The sequence below is a fragment of the Typha latifolia genome, chromosome 15 (genome assembly GCF_019914945.1).
Source record: "Typha latifolia isolate L0001 chromosome 15, TyphaL0001v2, whole genome shotgun sequence".
Lineage (NCBI taxonomy): Eukaryota > Viridiplantae > Streptophyta > Magnoliopsida > Poales > Typhaceae > Typha > Typha latifolia.
Window position 1 is genome coordinate 1,205,140 of NC_133100.1, and position 22,938 is coordinate 1,228,077.

The following is a 22,938-nucleotide window of genomic DNA, read 5'->3' on the forward strand; positions in this document are numbered from 1 at the left end:
ACTAAATTAAAACACTTCCTTATTTTCTCGAATTAATCTTTTATTTCACTGCAAATAGATTCCGAACTTACAAAAGTGAATATCAAAATTGTAAATCGGGAGATTAACAATCTTATCCAACTGGCTTAATATTACTCAAATATCTGTAAAATATTTTGCGAATATTTTTCTAAAACTGTGTAGAGCTAGAATTAGCTAATTAAATAAAATTCTAACTTACTAAAACTCTAACTAAACTAAATAACCGAATAAAATAATTAGACTCAATCCAAATAACCCAATCTCCCTTTGATTCGATCTGACCCAATTCACATCAGAATGTTAATAAATAAATATATATATATATATATATATATATATAGGGTGTCATTAAAAATGTTCCCTTAAAAACATGATCTGTAGTGGCTGATGTGAACTTGTTTCCCATCTGGCGTTACAGCAATAAGAAGCTAAAAGGCAAACATATGTTGCTTCCGTGAATTAAGTACTGCACAAGAGAAAATGAAAATTTATGAAGTGCAATTCATCCACGAGCTCAAGAATATAAACCTGAAAAGAGAAGAAACACAAAGATCTGCAATAAATTTCATAAACAAGAAGCAACAGGATCGACCATATGTAATGATTAATCACCAAATATATATTTATTCCTGAACACCCAACATTTCTTTCCCTAAGATACAACCTATCTTTCACAAGAAATAAAAATTAACTCAAGATGTAGAAGGAAAAAGCCACTGTGCTCAACAGCTCAACTTTGTCCATAGCAACATGTATTGCCTATTTTAAGAATCTACAGTCGCAAAAAATTGCAAGCATTATATCCTTGAGCACTATTACCATTAAAGTGGAGGGCCTTATGTCATTAACCGCGATAGACAAGGGGAATTTGAAGAATCCCTGTGCTTCTCTAGCCATCTCCAATCTCGATTGCCTTGACAAGTTGCTCAGGCTTGTACAAGCAAAATCGTCAACAGATGTTGGCTCAAGCCATTTTTGTTTGGATTTGCCGATGGACATGTACAAGAAACTCAACATAAGAGAGGCCTCCAGGGGTCTTGTCTTCAACCATATATGAAAGGAAAAACATGCCTGCAGAAGATAAAAAAATAGGGTAATTATTAAAAGAACAGTACCCTTGATTTCAACAAAGAATAAACAAAGTTTTCCCAACTTGCCAAGCTTAGTTAAGAAGCAAAACATTTTGGGGATTGGTTCAGTGGATAAACAAGTTTTCTTTCAAATGAGTACCAATGAACAAACCTGATGGGTCACCCTTTCTGCAGAGACGCAAGCTGCAACAAATTTCATAACTTCATTATTTTCATCATAAAAGAAATTGAGGAAAACAAAAGGTAGAGAGAAATCTACAATACCGCAAGTATGAACATCTCTGGCGTCTTATCTCATTAACTGCATCATTTACTTTCTTCGATAGATCATTATCAAATTGCTGCAGTACCAACTGCAAGAAACAAGATCTCATTTCAGATATAAGTACAGCTTTGAGATGAGGTATCAAAAAAGACCAGCAGCAGAAGATACAATCCTGAATTACTAAAAACAGTTGAGCTAACTACAGGGACGTGTTGCACATAACGAAAGCAAAGAGCACTTATTCTTTGTTTCTATATTAGTGAATTGAACCTTTGGTTGCTCATGTAATATAATCAAGTGTTCCTCAAAAGTGCATAACTGCAGTAAGTAAAAACAAAGAGCAAGTTTTAAGAATATTGGTTTTTGATGTCTCACCAATGAGTTCCACCAATATTTAAGTCTGTCATTGAGCTATCATTTGAATAAATTCACAATTTAGCATCTTTGGTTGAGTTTTAATGGAAAAAAGAACTTAATTAATACCAATTTCCTCTGTGAAATTAGAGGGATATGACAGCCGAACAGCCGAACATAGTTTAAAGTCCTCAATTTTTTTTGTCAATAGTAGCATGTAAGCAGAACACATTTAGAGTTTCCAGATATCAGAATTAGGCAATCTAAGTAGGGTTCCTTTACATGTAACTTTGCTCAAAGTACTTTCTAACAGATAGTTAAATATGTGAACCATTAGAAAAAGAAATTTTTTAAAAAAAACACCGATATATATCATATAAAATACCTTAAGATTAACTCTGTTTCTTATTGTCAAAGGATCAGATCTTAATTCATAGGTATCCCAGAGCAACCTTATATTCATCTTCTTCACTTGTTTACCAACATTGTATGCCAACCAACATACAATAACTTATCATTCTCTATGTAACAAAGGAATCTGATCACATTCTTCAATATCTTGGTGTAAAATTAAGTCATGCTTGTCAGAAGCATGGTCTGTGATGATATCAAGGTTCCAAAATATACAATCGATTCTTTCTGATGAATAACATGTCTAAGGATTGAAAGTCAAAAGTTTCAAAATATGGAGAGAATTGCAAAGAGAATATCCAGGTAGCAAATTCGCTTTGCAGATCACTCCTTAATTCAGGCACTTCTATCTTTCACACTGGAGATCCGGGCCAACAATTAAAATTTTATTCTTAAAACTATTTAGATCCTTATGGATCCAACTGAAGGCTAATCAATTTGACTATCATAATCAGGTATACATGCAACAAAGCAGAATACTGATAAGATACAAAGAAGCAGCTAAGAGAATAATATGTACCTGGTTTGGAACTCCGTCCAAAGTAGAAACTCCGAACAATTGTTGGAGAATATCTGGGCTCACCATATTTCCTACATAAATTAAACCCTCCTCACCATTTTCCAAGAGATAAATTCCATCATCATTTACATGCTCACTGGATAGAGGAAGAGTAGCAGATATAAGAGAATCATCTTCCTGCATAAAAAGAAATTCAAATATGTCACCTATATAAAAAAGAAATAGAGATAGAAGCAAATTTAATTGAACTGATCATCAATCATTCATACCTTCGAAATGAGATCATGGATAGAGATCATCCTTGGATATACTACAGGAACAGCCAACAATATAGAAAGTGAAGCAGCATGGCTGACCCAATAGGACCGATCATCTAACCGACCATCACTTCTCAATCCAGTACTTTTAATCAGAGCTGAAAAAAAGGATAAGAGGGTATCAATTTAGCATACTAGTCTAACTCTGATGAGCGAATTTATCAAGATGGCAATTCCATGCCGAATGAAATGAATATATAAAAACCTTAAAATATTAATTTTCTCTTCATTCTTCTTTACCATATTACGCGCACAATGCGCAACACAAAGATGACATTAAGAATTGTAAAAAATATGGGTCAGGAACCAGCCACATTAACCAAGTCAAACTACAGCAGTGTAAGGATCAATTAGCGTCAATGGAAGTCATCATACCTAGAGTATATAGAGGCAAAAGCTTAAGAGCCTCAGGAAGAATTAGCTGTCCAGCGGATGATACAGAAGCGCAATATTTACGGTATGAATGTAAGATATTGATGCAGAGGTTTGTTATTTGTTCACGAACTTGAACAAGAGGGCTGCTAGGAATGCCATTTGCAGCTGCACAAAGCAGAATAGATAACACATTATAAGAACATGACTACAAAAATAAAACGAAAATTTCTACTCAACTTATTGTCAGAACTTACCAATATAACAAGAGTATCCTTTTTTAATCAAGTTTTCATTAAGCAAGTAAACGCTAACAGAAATTCAACACATAATAGTAGAAAATATAATACAAGGGAAAACAACATAACAAGAATATATTACCTTGCTTTAGAAGGCAAGCAAACTGAGTATCTAAATCAGCTAATCTGAACAGACTGCTGAGCGTATTTGTGCATGGAAGTGAGAGATTTATGACTCGTATTCTTCTTTGCCCATATACTGTAGTGTAAAGAAGTGCACACTGGAAAAGGCAGCACAATGTAATGTATTAACAAAATTTAATACGAAATAAATTTAATACGAAATAAATTTGCAATCGGAACTTATAATAAATGTTACTTATTTGCAGAAGGCATGGTAGTGAGTTGGATAAGTCTGGTTAAAAGTCAGGATTGAAAGACATTTACTGGAAGAGAAGCCCAAACAAATAGCTAACATATATAATAACTGACCAAGAACTTGAAAACCGGACAAGCCCATCAAGAGGCAAAATAACATGAACAGTTAGCAGCATAAGTACTATTTAAGTACCACTTACAATTGTGAATGCGGTGCAGCACATACAAATTGTTAACAAAAAGAGATGACAGATCATGGTCAAAGACAGCCCTTCGTTGTCTGCTGCAATGCAAGTCTGAGGGCACTGAAAGTGCTGCAAACCACTGGATGGGGTGGAAGGATGCAGCTTAGGGTGGTGAAAATTGGAGAGATAAAACAACTTAAATTTAAATCATATTCCTGATTGTTTTTCATCTTCAAACTGGAACCCCACTCACAGAGTCATGCTCCCAACAGTTTATACAATTGCCTCATATGGCAGGTTGTGGAGGCACAAGGTGAATCCAACTCTCACAGCTCTCTTCCTCACCCTCCCACACTCTTTGCCTTGAGTCTCTGCTGCAACATAGCGCCTGCACCGAGCTGAATTGTTGTGGCACTAGAGCAGTCTCATGCCAGCAAGATCACAGCATAATATCATTTCACAATCCTTATATTTGTTGAGGATAACCCGTCATCAAATAGGATTGTCTTAGTCAAGCAGGTGACAATACTGCACTCACAGGTAACATCTATGTGGTATGTGACAGAAACAAGTCAAAGAGAGGCAAAAGTTATGTATTTTAATAGTTCTTATCATGTTCTGTCTTCCATATCCAATCTAACCCACTAATTAAGTAGATTAAGTTCTCCACTCTCAATTAATAGAAGGTTCTGCTTAATCCATATCAAATTTATGAAATGTTTGCTAGTTATGACATCAATTACAAAATTTAGCATATAGCAACTGGTAAGTCAAAATTGGGTAGCATGCATGGGAACTGGAACTGGACAATACAAAAACAGCAGTTACTTCAAATCTATCCACATACCTGAAAAGCACATTCTGAGCCCTCCTGAAATTTATCGTCATGTTTGAAGGTGACCATTATCGTTTTGTCAGAATCAATCTGCATTAAGCAAACGTCTTTAGGAGCAAGGAATGAAGCGTCGCATAGGATGTAAAAAATATTATTCATTATTGGCCTCTTACAAATTTGATCACATAAATGTTTCAAAAATGAAATAATAGACAACATTTTCATGTTCCAACTTCTAAGGGGGACTAAGCAAAGTATTGGACAGAATCAATATACTGAACATTTTATCCAATAAACATAGGAACCTTGTTGTATGGCCACTCCAAGAGGGGTTAAGCAAAGGATTGGACAGAAGCAACATAACAGACTGTTACAGGCATTTTATTTGATGAGCATATGAACCATGTTGGATGGCCATTCACAAGTAAGAATGCAAGGTGAGTCATGATCTATCAGATAGGACATATCGAAACGTGATGAATAAAAATTAGGAACCTCTTAATCGTAAATTTAGTTTCACATGACAATCAAGAGAGAGTTATAAGATATATCAACAAGACCACATAATCAAGTACCATTCAATCACTCATAAGTAAAAAAGAATATAAGGACTTCTTTTTTATACTGACAGGAACTTTATTGTTGTTATTATGTTGCTAGGAAACAGTAACACAGATACTTCCGAAGTTTTGCCATTTTGGACATGATAGTCGTTGGATACTTCCAAACATGTATTGTGACCCTTAAAGAATCCCATCTTTTTAATAAATAAAATTAATAGTGTATTATTGGGGATACTGTTTTATACTTTTTGGATACTTTCGAGATTCTTATACAAAGTGTCAAATTGAAGGAGACCACTACCTTTTATTTCTTACCAGATCTAGAGGGTTACCTTTTGTATAAAGATTGGTTTGCTTGTTTATTTTATAATTTAGGAAATTATGTTACAATGGTTAATTTCTTATTATTTATAGATTGAATTCACTTGTTTATTTTACATCTTAGTTAGTAATATACTACTCAATATACTGAGCCTTTGCTATTAATGGTATTTCTTTTAATAGACAAATTGAAGGTCCCCTTGTATAAGCTATCATACATAACAATACTATATAATTCCTCAAATTAAGAAAATGCAAGTATAGTAGTACAACTTCACTAATATGTGTGTGTAAACATAAATATATACATATATGAGCTATGTATCATAAGCATATTGTATCCTTATTTTTTAAGATTTGTTCGTATCATCTTATCTATATCATATCGTATCTATATCTCTATTCATGTCCATATTTCATAGTTACACTGATATGAATAAAATTACCATAGGTGGAAAACACAAGGCTACAAACAGTAGGAACAGGTACACAAAATCTCAAGAAAAGGAAGGCCTTAATGATACATCTACAATTACTTTTCAAAATTGGTGCAGTCTAGAATTCCCGTTGATTATTCAGCTCTCTAAATAAACATATAAAAGGCAAGAGAAATTCTTGCTCACCAGTTCTACTGATTGTTAAAATTATCACGAAACTTATAAACTACAACATAACTAATGAAATTATAGCTGGTAGAGCCAAATGTAGAACAAATTCTGAATGCCTAGGTTCCAACAATATGAGGAAGTTTTTCAGTTAAGTTGCAACATAATGAAATGTCATGTCATGAATCCATGAGGTTACTCCTGGAATGTTGCTGCTTTATCTACATTGGGCTGGTTAGCATGAGCAAAACAACTTTGTTGCCAAAGTGAAACAATGAAGAACCAAGCTTCAATTCAACATTATTGAAAACCACAAACAGAAAACAAAGTGTATCAACACACTTACCCCAGGAAGATCTATATCAGTGGGAACACGCTTGCAAAAGTTTCCTGAATACTCCTGAACTTGAAGACCCTGGTAAAATTAAGAAGAAAATTGCATATAGGTGCAAAGACAGTATCTTCAACTATTATAATACCAAAGAAATTATTGCAACAATTATATCTTACATCAGGCTCACCTGGCTGCATCTTACACGCATCACAGCCTCAAAACCTTGGGGCCTACTAATGTTCCATCTAAGATCGTTGTAGAGTTTGGCAGGATCAGAAAGTGCAGAAAACGGAAAGTAGTAATAGATCTGAAAGAACACAGATGTCAGTTATCAACAAGTATAATGTTTCATCTAAGCAGGTGGTGTACAGTCAACTAAGTCAATACATGCTTAGGCTGTTTAGACAATATGTTAACCTCGAGAATGTTTAGACTATTTAGTCAATTTGTGTCTAACTAAGAGAGAGAGAGAGAGAGAGAGAGAGAGAGAGAGAGAGAGGTTACTGGCAAGCAAAGTATTCTTTTACAAATGCAAGCAATAATGAGTCATTTATGACTTCTCAAACCAAGAATTGTCGTGCTGATTAATACTTGTCATACTGATGGGTTACCGGTACCTAGCACTCCCGTATCACTCGATACATGCAATATGGTTACAATACCAGGCGGCACCTATTATGTGCTACTCAAAACCCATAAAGCATAAAGTAAAATGGGTCTATGTGGTAGCTACTTTCCCAAACAGAAAGTGGAGTTAAGAAAGAAGAAAAGGATGAGAAAGAGAGATCTAAGAGGGATTTAAGATTTTTTTTCCTTCAAATCCCATCGAAAGGTAAAATTATGTTCCATCTCCACAGTCTACATAGAGCTATAGTGTGCAGGTGCCTAGGCCTATCCTAGTGCCGATCATTCTTGTGCGTGTTCAATATGATTATCAAGATATATGACTTTATGAGAATTGCAAAGGCCAGATAGATATGGAGTATGTGAGGTATTATAACGAGCATTACTAACAATGGATAAGTTTTGAGGATTATTGACAGTATTCAATATAACATTCTTATGTTATTCTTATGTCGACTTATGAAGTCATTAATCTTCCCCGTCATTTTACGTACAATTAAATATTTACTATAGTTTTGGTTATTATACTAGACTATTGTCAATTAATGAATGCATTCATTTAATATTATGTGTTGAATTGTACTTATAATTGACTATTTTTATATTTTTATCCCTCGATCCAGAATAACAACTAAAGATTATAATAGCCATATTCTAAAATATAAACACTATTCATCAAAATTATATCTTATACCACACACTAACTCAATTACCAATTTACACTTAATATTTATCCCATTAATCTACTTTATATCAAATCAAAAGATATTTATCATAATTGTATAAAAAATAAAATATTTTTTTCATCTTTTTCTCCATTTTATATCACACCAAATGTAATTATAACACACTTATTCCAGAATAATAATGAAAATAGGAATAGTTATTCCTAGAATAATTCTCATTTTGGTAGTAACAAATAGAAATTGTTATTCCTATTTCAACCATATTCTACATGTGAACGACGCCTTAACAAAATGGGTCATTTACAACATTATCTAGGAAATAAAAGAAACTGGCATAGGCTTTCATAGTAATTCATACATATTAAAACAAAAAATTTGTATAAAAATCCTAATATTTGTATTACTGCATACCAATATGCCATTGGCACACTAAGGTGTGCTGATTAGTTTAGTGACTTTCATGTCTTTTGCTACTTTAGGAAGATGAAGAACATCCCACTAGCACAACAAACCTTGTCTCAAATATAAATATCTACACCTTATTTGACCAGATATAATTAAAGAGAACACAAGTTAGGAGCAGAATGACTCCTATTTGGATTGAATAAACAGGAGAAATAAGAGAAGGGGAAAGAAAAAAAGCTTTTCTAACTATCGATTGCTCTTTTCTCTCTCAAAAAGTTGAGAGTTTTCTCTTACTTTCCTTCTTTTCTCTTAATTAGCCAAACAGAAAGTCATTTTCTCCCCTTCTTTTTTTTTCTTCTTCTATCTTCTTGTCTCACCAATTCTTCCCATCCAAACATAATGCTACAATTATTTGAGTATGAAAGAAATAAAGGCTAATAATTTAAAAAGTGTTCTTACTTTGGTGTTAAAAGTCATACATATAATATGCATTAGTACATAAGTTGTGTGGTTTTTGGAGGTGCACACACAATTAAATATTCACACTACTGTATGTTATAATCTGTACGATTTGTACAATAGACGACACACAAAATGTTGATAATGTACACCATGATGAACTTAATTCAAACACATCAGTCAACTAAACTTTTCACCCGAAAGGACTCGAGCAAGATACAATTGTACCCATGGTTTGAAGGATCAACCGATCCAAGCTGATCCCAATTTAAATTCCTCATCTTTCACTTTCACCATTTCTCTCTTTCACTGCTTCACTCTTTTACTATTCTCTATTTTACTCTGTTTCACTATTTCTCTTTCTCCCTACCATAGTTATTACTTCTCCGACGTAAAAATCCAGCTCTAGCAAACTCCACCATGCAGATCCAACTCCGATGACCTCGGCTATGTGATCTTTTTTCTCTCTCTCTCTCTTCTCTTGTTTCTTCAGTGTAGTTTCTTTCCTCTCTCTTTCACTATTGGAGTTTTTTTTCTTTCTTTTTTTACCTTTTTGTTTCTTCCACACTCTCTCTCTCTCTCTCCTTCGTCAAAGTAGGTTTGAATTAGTATTTCTTTATACTTTATATGTGAGTAACTATTATTTTCTATTTTTGCCATTTTTAAAAAATATATAAATATTCCTGCATTTTTAAATAATATTTATAATTTTATATAATTAAAAATAGTTCGGTTTGATCCGGACGGCCGATACGGCCAATACATATCGTTTTTTTAGGTCAATCTCAAACCAAATTTTTCGAACCTTGATTGTACCCATTCCATCCTTTTTCCATATCCATTTGCCAAATAATTATGATTTTGGGAGTGGAGAGCAAGCATGCATATATATAATAGATAGAGAGAGAGAGAAGGATTGTATAATTGACAGGAAGGGAAAGTTGAAGGTTAAACAGAATATTGCCAAAAATGGAGGCTTACTTTACTTTTGATGACAGTATGCCTAAAACCGAATGATAATTCACGACAAAAACATGTAATAATATGCATCATTATCATTTGAGGACATCAACCGATTTACGATTAAGTATTTATCCATGTGCTTGTTGTCAGTTGTTGTGAAACAATCTTCCCAACCCAGCTTTAAGGCACTAGAGATTGGAGAGCTGTCCTGCACTAGATCTATTGAGCCCAATCTTCCAAAAAATAATGATCTTTTACATTGTTATTGTACACGAATTGCAACCACGCTTTTGGCTTAGGAGGGTCAGGGCATATATTTTTACCTAATTTTATCAGACATAGCCTATTAAAGTGTTATGTTGAGCTTATCACAGGAGGCTTAGGAGGTTTGACTTTGTTTCCATTTCTTGCACACATTACTGAGTAATAAAAACTATAAAACACTTAGAAATTGGAAGATCACCAACAGAGAAATGACACACTTGGAGACTATTCAAGTATCATGTTTGAAAATCATTAGACACATTTGTACCAGAGTTCCTAATAAAGCATAAGGTATACCTGCCCCCCAGTAGTTCTTGGAACAACAGAAATGGAAGCAATGTCTACATAGACCTGGGTAGTGAGAAATATATCCACACAAACCTGCAAATTATTGAAAGTTAATTAGCTAATAGTTCCAATTAAATTGCTATACAACAATTCAGCTCTTTAATGTGTACAGAAGTATTATGCTTCTCACTTGATACTCAGCAAACTCTATTGCCATTGTTTTGAGAGTTTTGTCAGCTGGCTGGAGCAATTTATGGGCTTCCTGAAATTCGGCAAAATATACTACATTGTAATTATTTTAACTTCTGGTTAACAATGAAGCTATAATAAAATATTTCAAGCCCTTAATAAAAAGACAAAAGCCTTTTATTAATATATGTCAGAAGCAATAAAATCAATCATTACAAAGATAATTATGAGACAGTTTATGCTTAATGAAGCCAAGCCACGAGCAAAAGCCCAGCTCAGATTGAGCTCAAAGTGAGCAGTTGAAGGGTCCCCTTCCAGCTTGGCTCGCTCTACCAACAAGATGGCTTCCGCTCAGCTTGGTGGCTCAGTTTCAAAAATATTAAGTTAATACACTCACTAACTACAGGTATTTTAAGATAGTATTACTGAGGGCTTATCTTTTTTGCTGCAGCTTAATTGACAATTTGACAATGCGGAGCACAATCATATCACAGTACAGGCCAAAATCTTAAATTTCTAGAATCAACTTAAATTACTGTAACCAAATGTTATTTGGTACCACAGCAGTACACTAACAAGCACTTGGTAGTCTATTGAATGATTGAAATTTTCGAATCGCCGTGCAGTGTTGAAAGGTTTTAATATTGAGGCACTTTCCTCTAAGCTATTAAGGTTTTATGCCCCCAAGATGAAGACAACTCTCTAAATTACAAGCTGTCATCTTATCCCTTCACCTACATTCTTTCCATGTCTAGATGTTCTATTGACCGTTGCTATTTTGTTGCTTTGAGTCAAACAGCAAGAATTGTAGTAGTTATGCAGCCCTTGTCAGATGACAAGTAATTTGTGGGCTTCCTAGAAAGTATCAGCATGTACCGTCAAGTAACTCCTATTGAAGTTGTATCTTGTGATGAGACTAAGAAACTCTTATAGTTAGTGCCATGATGACAAGGTCACCATGTTTGGAAGCCTTTAGAAGCAACAGGTTGGGAAACCAAGAGAAGGCTTCGCCTTTTCTTATCTTCTTCCCGTAGGAGTAGCACAAAAAGAGGGATTAGCATTATTGACCCCATGATCAAGCACTAACACCTTCCTCGTTGGGGCTCCGCGCACTGGGAAAAGGCTTCTGCTAGCATGTAGTAAGAGCAGTAAACTAAGTACTAGATAAACACTTGTGAAGCAGCTTGACAAAGAGAGCGATCTCAATACTTTAGAAAATACTTTCTCGATAGATAGTTACTATTATTAAAAGCTACAATGGTCATGTTGCAGCATGCTTAAATACTAGATAACCTAATGGATGACTGGAGTAAGTGATTTTTCTTCTTACCATTTGAGTGATTTTTCTTCCTACGACTTAAGAGATTTTCTTCTTACCACTTCAGAACATTTTATATCAGTGAGATGAAGGCAATCCTCTATTGGAGCCACCTCAACTTTGAATCATGCTCTAACTGATAATATGGAATGTACTGGATGATGATGATGATGTGATGGCAGGACAGATGTTAAGCTTTGGGCAAAAGACAACAGATCAAATTCTGACTGGTAGATATTGTATATGTTTAAGAAAGAAGCTGGTGCCAAGATATCATTTTCCTTAACGAATACGAGAAACCAGACAGCAAGACGAATAATAATATAATAATCTTATAAGAATGACTTTACAAGAAAATCATAGAAACCTTATCTCCAGTAGAAATATTTGCTCGACCCTCTGCTTCTCTAGAAGAAAGAGATCCAATGCCAACTGATGGCAAGACTGCGAAGAAAACACTACATTGTCAAAGCCTAGTCCATTATGTATAAAATCCATATATACATAATTTCACAAAGATCTCAAGAAGAAGAAAAACAAAAAAAATATGTCAGAAGTATTACAGGATCATAACCAGAAAGATGTAGGAATATAGGCACATGGACATATAAGAAAGCAAAACATAATTGCTTACCAATATGTTAAAAATTAACTCTCAGAGAAGTACAACACTAAAATCTTACAAAATCTGTCTGGACTCTGAACAACAGGAATGATATATAAGAAGTGCCTAATGACTGAGGACAAACCCAAGTATCTTCACAGTTCAAAGAAGATTCTAGTTGCTATTAAAGAAGACCAACGGATGCTCTCAAGATCATCGAGAGGTTTTTTTTCCAAATGTAAACTCAGCAAAGCATAAATGTACCGCTGGTTCGAATATGTTTGTGGATACGAAAACAAGTACTTGGTATACTTATTGCATAGGCACATCAACTAATGTGAAAGTACTTGATAAATATCAGCAAACCATAAACACGAAACCCATAATTCCTCAGCGTAATGGAGTGGCCATTAATTATTCATTTACATTTTTATATGTTTACTCACTCATTCATTTCTTGTGTTCTTCAGACTTGATCAAACCAGTTCTTAGAAAGGCAGTCAAATATTTCCAGAATAACTTGAACAGTATGTACCAATTTCCCTTGAGCACATCTTTCATGAACTCATAGTCTCTATTCACAAGCAACAATTCCAAATTTCCAACTCACACAACATAACAGCTCAATGCCATGCCACACAATTTATAAATATCCAAATTAAAGTACCTCCAATTATATATGGTATGCCAAAACCATGGTTCAAAATTACACCATGAGAAGGAACAGTACCAGCTGAAATTTGTCAGGAAGTAGAAACTAAAGCCTAAACTTGCAATATTGTTGATTTTGATCTTAGTACCATCCACTATGGACTGAAAATGACTCAATTTTGCCCGAAATTTTCAGTATTTTTCTAGGGTTAAGACCAAAACCAACATAAACCAAAACTTCAAATTATGGACAAAATAGAATTAGTTTGTTTTGTAAATTCCATGCATTGATATGGAAAATTCAAGAATGTCTGACAAAATAGGATAAGAGGGATCACTTCAGAATTCTAGTTGACCCATCTTTCCCATGAGAACTTCCAGATAGACATGTAAATGACATACCAAAACCAAGAAGATTGCAATAAAATGTTGTTTATCCTCTATTTTTCTCTTGGCTAATTCCAGTTCCAATTTCTAAGCAGCTCATCTTAAATCCAATTTATCATGCGTAAGCCACATCAGGATGCAAGCATTTAGCAGTCACACAGGAATGAAAAGTTCCCAAATAGAGTATACAAGTAATGACATCCAAAAACATTAGGAACTTTGTAAAGCACTAAGTTACTGGAGTATGTATATGTTCTTAAAGCGACTACATATCATAAACAATAATTGAACATGTATCTCAGTGAATATGCAGCAGATATCCAACGCCGAGGCATTTAGAATCAGTTACAAGAATGTGCAGATAACTTAGAAGGAGAGAAATATATGGGATTGTTTCATTTCCACCAATGTAAGAAAGAGATATTATAAGGACTACCTGACTGAAATACAAGAAGTTTTCCACCGGTAGACTTCATTGCCAAGAACACAGCCTGCAATAATACAAACTATAATCAGCATAACTAGAAAACTGTATTCTATTTTATTTGTAGAGATCACTATCCAAGCTATTGAGATAGATGAATATAGTAACTTCCTGAATAATTTGTTCTAAAACGAAGGTTCTTAAATCTTAAAATAGATGCTTACTTTTCAGGAATAAGCAAAACCGTACAGCTCTGCTTTTAACACAAAATAGCAGCAACATTTCAAAGAAAAAGATACAATATATTTATCAATATGCACACCTTGATAGCTGCCCCAAAAGCAGAATCTGCAACTTTGTTGTTTTCAAACATGTTTGGGATGCTTTCCAGAAGTTGCTCCAAATTTTGGCGACACTAAAACCTCAGAAAAAAGACAATGAAGATTCTCTAAGCAAGACTAGCACAAGCATTGCTATTCAAAGTTTCAAACATAAGACAACAACATGATGGTTATACAGAGGTGGAAGTGATTAGAAAGTTACTAGAATTGCATACCTCAGTAAGTTGAACAACTAGATCTGCTTGCAAGGGGGTATATACATCTTGAACATCAGGGACTATGAGCATCAAAGGCTGTATATTAATAAGAGTGTAAGATTGCAATCATGATCTCATATGTTTAATCTGCACAGATAGCTACATGTGCATGCATTGGCCAACTTATTGACAACAACTTCTATGAATAATCATTCAAACAACTGAATTAAGTTTCCATAACAGCATTAAGGAGTTCAGAAAACAGAAAGACTTGTCTGCTTGAAAGAACAGACTCATGAACAATTTCTGCACATTTTATAACTTGTTCTAGTATAATGGGGAAAAAGGAAGAGGATGTCCAGATAAATCTCTTGTTTACCAATAAAAGCCTTACAGACCTTAGAACTCATATTGCATTACATCAGCATCTTTGATGTACATAACCAAAACTTTAAATCAGAAAATTCTTATTTTCATTGTTGTTCACTAAGAGAATCAGAAATCCAACAAAATGCATCTTTTAATTATAGTTTTCTAATTTTCCTCCCCTTGGTTCTTTCTACAACTTAAACATTCAGTTTATAAATTACAAGAGGTGTTCTCTTCTTTCCGAAGCTATGGAGACAAACTGGTAACAGTATTGTTCCAGAAGAAGTATGAGCTAGATTAAAATTCTAAAGAATGTGTGATCAAATTAACAAAAGCTCATTCAATATAACTCATTTTTTATATAACCATTAAATTTCTCCAGCGCAACAAGATATTACATAAATTGCATAGTGCATACCTGTTGTAAACCACGTTTAAGGTTATAGAAATGAATATTGGAGTCAAAAGTAGCAATCCCCACCATAGTCCGAGGACCTTCCTACAAAAGGATTCCACAAAATAAATCAATAACCTCATTCTCACAAAAACAAATGCAGTAAGTAAGAAAATAGGCAACCCAATTGTGGAAGATAGTTAGAAAAGAGGATATAAGATTTAACAACCTGAAGAAGAAAATACAGCAGAATAATGGAACAAATGCAGGTTAAAATGTCAAACACAACTACTCTTTCAGTATTTCCGAAAAAGATGACCTCTTAAATTGTTCTTTTGGGATGGCTACCTAATTTTGTTGCTCAACTTAGTTGCACGTTCCAACTTTAAACAAAATCACAGAGAAATGAAATCCAAGTGAATGATCAATCTCATTCAAGTGACTAGCACAATTGTGCAAGGTTAACATTATTTTGTCAAATTCACAAAAGAAAAACTGAACAAACCATAGGATGAAAAGTACAATACTATCAGCAGAATAGTAACAGGGTCAAAACTCAGGGTCAACTAGCTAGTTTCAGAAGTATATATCAAATGATAATTGTGGACGAAGTCTATAACAAAAGATTTATGAAATAATTTTTGCACCTAGCACTTTGTACTTCCTATTGAGCTTTAAGATAATAAAGCCTACCGATGTTTCACTTTATTTGCAACAGATTCGTGCAACAGATACGTGCATTTCTGCTTTAGTAAATGTTCCAACATAGAAATGGAAAGATACAAGGTATTCTGCTTCTTTTTTCTCTTTAGCATGTTTTTCTTCAAGTTGAAATATCTCCAAAAAGAAAAACTCGTGTGGCATCTTCACCTCCTCTATTTCCAAGTACAAAAAATTTTAGCAGGTTGCTGTTGCATCTTGGAACCAGACAGAATAGTCAATTTTGCATGCTTCCTTTTGGCTTTCATGACAATCCCCTCATTGATTTTACTTTTAGGAGATTGAGATGAGGCATATAACTGGTCATAAAACTAGTCATTTTTTTCTAAAATGCTCTCAAATTTGAGTTCCGCTCTAGCAAACTCTATATAGTTGTTTTTAGAGTTATTAGATTAATATATTATTAATTTATCTTGTTCCATGGTGACTTTGTATAAATAGGGCTAAGCCGCCTCTTTCATCTCAAGCAAATACATAACATTTTTCACAAAACTCTTCTCTCTTTTTCGTCAACCCAATCTAGGGTCAAGGCTAATATCATTTCAGTTGCGAAAGTTCGGGTGATGAGGATGATATGATGAATGACAAAAGGGAGGGAAAGAAGGAGGATGGGGAGACAAAAAGACTAAACATGCAATATTGTGGAAGATCACAACAACACATAAACTATTTCTTATTTTATGCGAACCATGATATATGCTGATGAAAAGATAAAAAGAGGAAATAGCATCTCTGTGATTGAAGTCCTAGTAGCTTATGTAATTATGGTTTGGTGATGTTTCCGTTATTCTAAATATAGGGTATGACATGCAAATCCAGGATACAAAACCACCAATGTTGTTTAGAATAAGATGGGTAGACTATAAAAAACCCTTAATCATAAATCATGATAGGTATACACATGCCAATAACAACAATAAGAATCTCTATAACCCTTGATCTGCAATTGGAATGCTACAGGTCATGATTAATGACATATGTGAATCTCTAAATATAGCAAATGGTACCAACTACCTACAGGGCAAAGGAATAAACATCTAGGTTGCTCGTAATCAAGGTAAATTGTGAATTGCAGCTTAACTACAATAAGATATTCCTGTAAGATGATTCAGGTATCCATGCAGATAAATTACTAACAAACAGAATAATAAAACAAAACATAAGAAAAAATTAAAAACTTACAGGAAGGTCCGAAAGAGCCTGGCTAATTGCACTGCAAGCTGCTGCAGTTGCACCGGTCTGTATAGCATTCATGGAGACATCTATAAGAAAGAAATACACAGCAGGCATTGGATCACGAACCTGCAACAGTATAGGATGTATTAGCATTCATCATGAGAAAGGGAAGGCGCCATCACACCAACTGCTATCCCATAATTAGCAACTTGGTTCCAGGTTTCCAACTACAAGCATGAAATTCCGCAACCACCATGTATGCGCAAAAACTGTCTTGCTTGATTGCCTCTTATGCATAACAAACTCAATCATAAGCCATGACACCTACAACTAAATAGCAACTGCTATCCCATTACTAGCAACTTAATTCCAGGTTCCCAAGTACAGGCAAGAAAGTTTGCCACTACCATATATGTACAAATATTGTATTGCTCAAGTGCAACATCTGTATGCTTGAATTCAAGAAGAGAAAGAGTAAATTGGCATTTAAGTGAGTCAAGTCATAGTTCACTTGACTGTATTTACATCTAAATCAGATCATTGCATTAAGACAGGACAGCAAAATCCTGTGTGTAAAAGAATACATGTATTGCCCATGAAGAAAATCACATGCAACAAGATTTAGATGTATATACAAGTTCATACATGAAAACATTTACAGAGGAACTGATTGGCAATTGAGAAAAATGGATAAAATCACAATAAAAATAGTCCTCATAACTACACAGTAGATTTACAATATTTACTAACACCAACAAACAAAACAGAAGATCACGAAAGGAAAACAAAGGAGCCAAGAACAACCATAGCCCTTTTTTCTAGTATTCCTTTATTACAACTTATAATGTTTACCTCCGATTAACATCATGGTCCCAAAGCTGCAATAATCTAGCAAGCGAGCTAGCAGTTGGAACATTAATCATGCTCTAAGTGGTTATGAATGAATAAGAAAAGAAAATGTAAAAATTTTGAGTAGTTCAAAACAGAATTTTCTCGTATTCAAGTACATAAATAGAGAAACTAGTACATTAACAGTAAGTCAACATGCCAAAAATAAAAGGCAGTACAATCTAATATTGTCAAACCAAATTTTATTCGACCATGTTTTTCAGTAAGATATAGGAGTTTGATAAAGAGTAATGTGGATGTGAAATTCAGACCGAATGTAGACAACTATTAGTATATCAGACAAGTAGACATACCATAAATTCCTTCGTAGCAACAAATTCAATTGTTCCTCTACATAACTCAGGCCTTTCATCAGCATCGCGTCGTCTGCCATCAGGCCCTAAATTGCACATGTAGTCGCGAGGAGTCTCATTGCTAAATCCTGCAAAATCCATATATGACAAGCAAATGAATTGAAGGATAGACATAAGAGAATGTGAAATACTAGTTATATGCTCTGGAAAGTAGAGGAATAAATAGTGTAATTATATGAAGAAAAAAAATGTACTCCGCATTGTTATTGCAATGTGAGTAGTCATCAAGGATTGTTGTGTCAGTGGCACGAGACATGCCAACCTTGGCTTGGCACAGTACATATTACTAGCATGTGTCGTGCCAAGCCGGTTTTCCCTTGGCACACCGAATATTCTTGACACATCTCTAAACCTTTCGAAGGCCTTAAAATAGGTTTTAGAATAAATTAAATATCTTCAACACTAAATATTATTGTAGCATAGGCACAATTAGATTCTAATCTCATGTTTCCCCCAATCTTTCTTGGATCCTCTTTGTTGGGGCAAATATTTTCGGTAAGAAAACTAAATTTTTGTTTAGTTTGCAAATTTTGAAGTATAATGTATGTAGATCAAGCATTAAAATGCAAAAAGACCCCAAATTAGATTTCTTTAAAGTAAGATACTTTTAATTCTAGTGGCACATATCAATAAGTGTCTAATTCCCTAGCACGATACGTATCAATCCGTGCCGACCGGCACGACAATTCATGGTTGTCATAAATGCTCCCAGAAAATGAATTTACTAGTGCTGCAATAACAAACTTAAAATTTTGAAAAGAAAATAAATGGGTGGTAAGAGCAAAAATTAACACTATTGACAGAACTTTCCTATACAATGCAAATACACATAAAAAGAGGTTTTCAACTAAGGGGAGTGTAAAAATATAGAGTAACCTTATCATTTAATTTTAAATGGGTTATAATTTCTCTGTCAAAATTGTTCTTTCCTAACATTACCCAAAGCTGAAAGTAAGTAGGAAGCAGCAAGAGGAATACCAAAGGTATAATCACGTAGAACCTTGAAATCTATGAGGACTTGTAATATCATCTATATATGAATAAGAAGTCTGCCACTCACCACATAAATTACAAATGAAACGCCTCCCTTGGTCAACAAATCTCATGAAAGGATTTATGTACCCTTTGCAACGTGAACATCGAAGAGGCCCAATTTCTCCAAAGTCTACAAGCTACATTTGAAAATTACAAGAAGAATAAAAGTAAAGCCATGTTAGGAACAATAAGGAAGAAAAGAATAATCAAGTCCCTAAAAGAAAAAAAAATCAATGACTAGATAGCATATGCAGCTGCTTGCAGCCCATATATGATGTGGAGGCTTGACTGCTGCATCAAGTAGGCTATTATCAAAATATTGTAACAAATTGGTGGGTAGTGGCCTATCAGGTACCAAGAAAATAGGCGCTATTTACCTGAATAGGATCATCAGAAGGATGTGGAAGTGCAAATGGTTGCACCATTAAAGCCAAAGGCATACTTGATGTTGATAAAAGATCTCCAGTACATGGTATCTATTGCAGAATTTAGATCAGTTCATAACACCTCAATTGCAGGAAGTCTAAGAAGATGATTAAGGGCTGCATACCTGATTGATGGTACATCTCATCAAACGAGGGCTGCAGTTACCAGTATCCTTGACAACAAATTCACTAGCAGCAGGCTAACAGAACAAGAATAGTTCAGTCAGATGAAGTGGAATAAGTCTAATTCCATAAAAGGGAAAACAAGATTATCTTGTTCAACCAAGAATTTTGATATATCCTAAGAAAAGAATTTACCAATATAAAAATGGCAAGCTGTTGAACATACCGGGGGGACTGAAGCTTGATTCCCCACACGAGTCTCAAATACAGCCACTGAAGAAGTAGGCATTGGCCGCGGAATCTGGTTAGGATCAATTTTGGACGGTGTTGATACCATAGCCCCAGCATGCGGCGAGTAGCCCATTGAGGATAGCGGCGGAGGCATAGTTTGGGTCAATGTGTTTGGGAGCATGCCAGCCATATTTACTGGCGGTGGCAAAGTACCAAGAGGAGCCCCCTAGAACAATTTTTCAAATCAGCTAAAAGATCAAGATAGATCTAAGCTTTATTTGCATTTTGAGTCCCCTAGCTGAACTAAGTTTGAACTTTCAATTAGTGTTGCAAGCACTTATAAATCCAGTTTTTACTCATCCAGTGAATTCATACGGCAAAAATAATTTAATAAACATTAAACCAAACCCAGATCAACTCACCTGATGAGGCTGCGACTGCCATGCTGGAGCTCCAAATGGAGCATTTGAACCAGGAGGCCCTGAGAAAGATTGTGGCGGCCCCATAAACGGCTGCGAGGGTGGCATCCCCATGAACGGTTGCGAGGACTGCTGCCCTGTAAAGGGTTGCGAGGATGGCGGCCCCATAAATGGCTGTGAGGACTGAGCCCCCCTGATTGGCTGCGAGGACGGTGGCCCCATGAACGGCTGGGAGGACGGCGGCCCCATGAACGGCTGCGAGGACGGCGGACCCATAAATTGCTGTGAGGACGGTGGCCCCATGAACTGCTGTGAGGACGGTGGCCCAGTGAACTGCTGTGAGGACGGCGGCCCCGTAAACTGCTGTGAGGACGGCGGCCCCATGAATGGCTGTGAGGACGGCGGCCCCATGAAAGGCTGCGAGGATGGCTGGCCAATAGACGGCTGCGAGGACGGAGGTCCCATGAGAGGCTGAGAAGACGGCGGCCCCCTGATCAGCTGTGAGGGAGGTGATCCCATAGTCGGCTGCGAGGGTGGTGGTACCGAGGCCGGTGGCTGCCCACCAAACGGCTGGGAGGCCGGAATCGACGACCCCGAGAACGGCTGCGACCTCTGTGCGGCAAACGGAGCGCCAGCCGGCGGGCTCCCAGAAAACGGCCGCATGCCCTGAGATTGCAGAGGCACGGCAGAGGGCGGAGGAGCCCGGATCAGTGCCGGCGATCCCATCGCCGATCCGGATACGGGAGGAGCCGGACGTCCGGCGATGCCAATAGCCGCAGGCCCATTGCTGGCGATCGGGGCGGACTGCGGCGGCGGACGGGAGGCGAATGCTGCGGCGGGAGGAGGAGGACCGGGTCGGGACACGGGGGCGCCGGGAGCGGCGGCGGAGAAGGGGGAGGAGGGGCGACGGGGCGGGCAGAGGGGGGAGGAGGGCGGGAGATCTGGAGGTTGTGGAAGGAATCGGGGAGGGAGGAAGGATTCGGGTTAGGGTTAGGGTTAGGGTTTGGAGAAAAGAAAGGGGCGCGTGGCCTGGGTGGGCCGGAGGGAGGAGACGCCATGGATCGAGCCTAGAGAGAGAGAGAGGGAATGGTATTAGAGAGAGAAAGAAGAGAGGGAGTGGGAGAAGGTGGAGATCGGGATCTGAGGAGGGGAGAGAAGAAGATGGGAGCGTTTTAAGCTGGCGGGGTTTAGTTTGATTCGACGAGAGAGGTAGAACACGGGAGACTAATACAGGACGTAACGAATTTCGCCACGTGTAGATATGCAAGCTGGTGAAAGCTGATTGGTTTGACAGCGTGGGCCTGCTGATGTGGCAGTGGGAGTTGGAAGGTGAAGGGAACGAGGAAGAAGTGGGAAACGGGATAAATGGAGACGTTACCAGGGAGGAGGTGTTAATATAGATAGTATGAACGTTTGCTTTGGATTTACTATTTTACACCTTACAAATTGCAAAAATAACGGGGCATGTTCTTTTTCTTTCTCTTAAATTTGTGATTCCAACCTTATATTTTTCACTATTTACAAACCACACATCATTTCGATCAGTAAATTTGTGGAGCTATGCTTCTATGACCGTCCCAGATATGTATCATATTTTAAATAATTTTTTCATCCATTCAATTAGAACTGATTTATTTTTATGTTGGTCGAAATATTTTTTTCCTTTCATGGAATCAAAACTTAGAGCCGTAATCTATTGATAGCCAATTTATGAGATGAAATCGGAAAAGAATAATAAGGTTTATGAGAGAAGAGGCACAATTAAATTAAAGGTTAAATATATTTTATCCACTTGTATTTATACTCAAAATCATTTTACCATTTTATACTTCAAAAAGTCTCAAACTAATCTTTGTGCTTATCATTAAAGTAAAATTATTAATTTTTCTATTAAATTTAATAATTACTATAGCTATTTTAATAATTTACTGTATTATATTAAAATCTGTATGTCTTTTCTAACCAAGACAATGAGAGCATTTTAGTTATTTGATATTATTTAGTTAAGTTTAACGAAAAAATTAACAGCTTTATTTTAATTATAAGCATAGGGACTAGTTTAAAATTTTGTAAAATACAGAGAGATAAAGTGAATTTAGACATAAATATAAAGGGATAAAATGCATTTAACCCTAAATTAAATAGAAAAAAAAACCCAATAATTAAAGCTGGA

General features: G+C 35.9%; 1 protein-coding gene across 3 annotated transcripts; it reads right to left on the reverse strand.

Moving 5' to 3' along the window:
* Nucleotides 1-263: 263 nt before the first annotated feature.
* Nucleotides 264-21,901, reverse strand: LOC140801684 (protein transport protein SEC24 C-like). Of its 3 annotated transcripts, none has more exons than XR_012111496.1 (25): nucleotides 20,769-21,901; nucleotides 20,342-20,572; nucleotides 20,118-20,192; nucleotides 19,945-20,043; nucleotides 19,593-19,704; nucleotides 18,473-18,600; nucleotides 17,277-17,396; nucleotides 15,399-15,479; nucleotides 14,630-14,707; nucleotides 14,396-14,488; nucleotides 14,086-14,140; nucleotides 12,375-12,451; nucleotides 10,691-10,762; nucleotides 10,510-10,593; nucleotides 6,999-7,118; nucleotides 6,824-6,892; nucleotides 5,001-5,078; nucleotides 3,733-3,871; nucleotides 3,355-3,519; nucleotides 2,932-3,077; nucleotides 2,663-2,839; nucleotides 1,377-1,465; nucleotides 1,264-1,295; nucleotides 841-1,092; nucleotides 264-487 (listed from the first exon to the last, which is right to left on the reverse strand). XR_012111496.1 is itself a non-coding variant. In XM_073156911.1 (24 exons), the coding sequence occupies exons 1-24, from the start codon at nucleotides 21,489-21,491 to the stop codon at nucleotides 986-988; spliced, it is 3,150 nt and encodes a 1,049-aa protein (XP_073013012.1). In that variant the 5' UTR covers nucleotides 21,492-21,901; the 3' UTR covers nucleotides 585-985. The 3 variants fall into 3 exon arrangements, 1 of the variants encoding a protein (XP_073013012.1); XR_012111497.1 differs by having other exon boundaries at nucleotides 264-549; XM_073156911.1 differs by lacking the exon at nucleotides 264-487 and having other exon boundaries at nucleotides 585-1,092.
* Nucleotides 21,902-22,938: the final 1,037 nt, after the last annotated feature.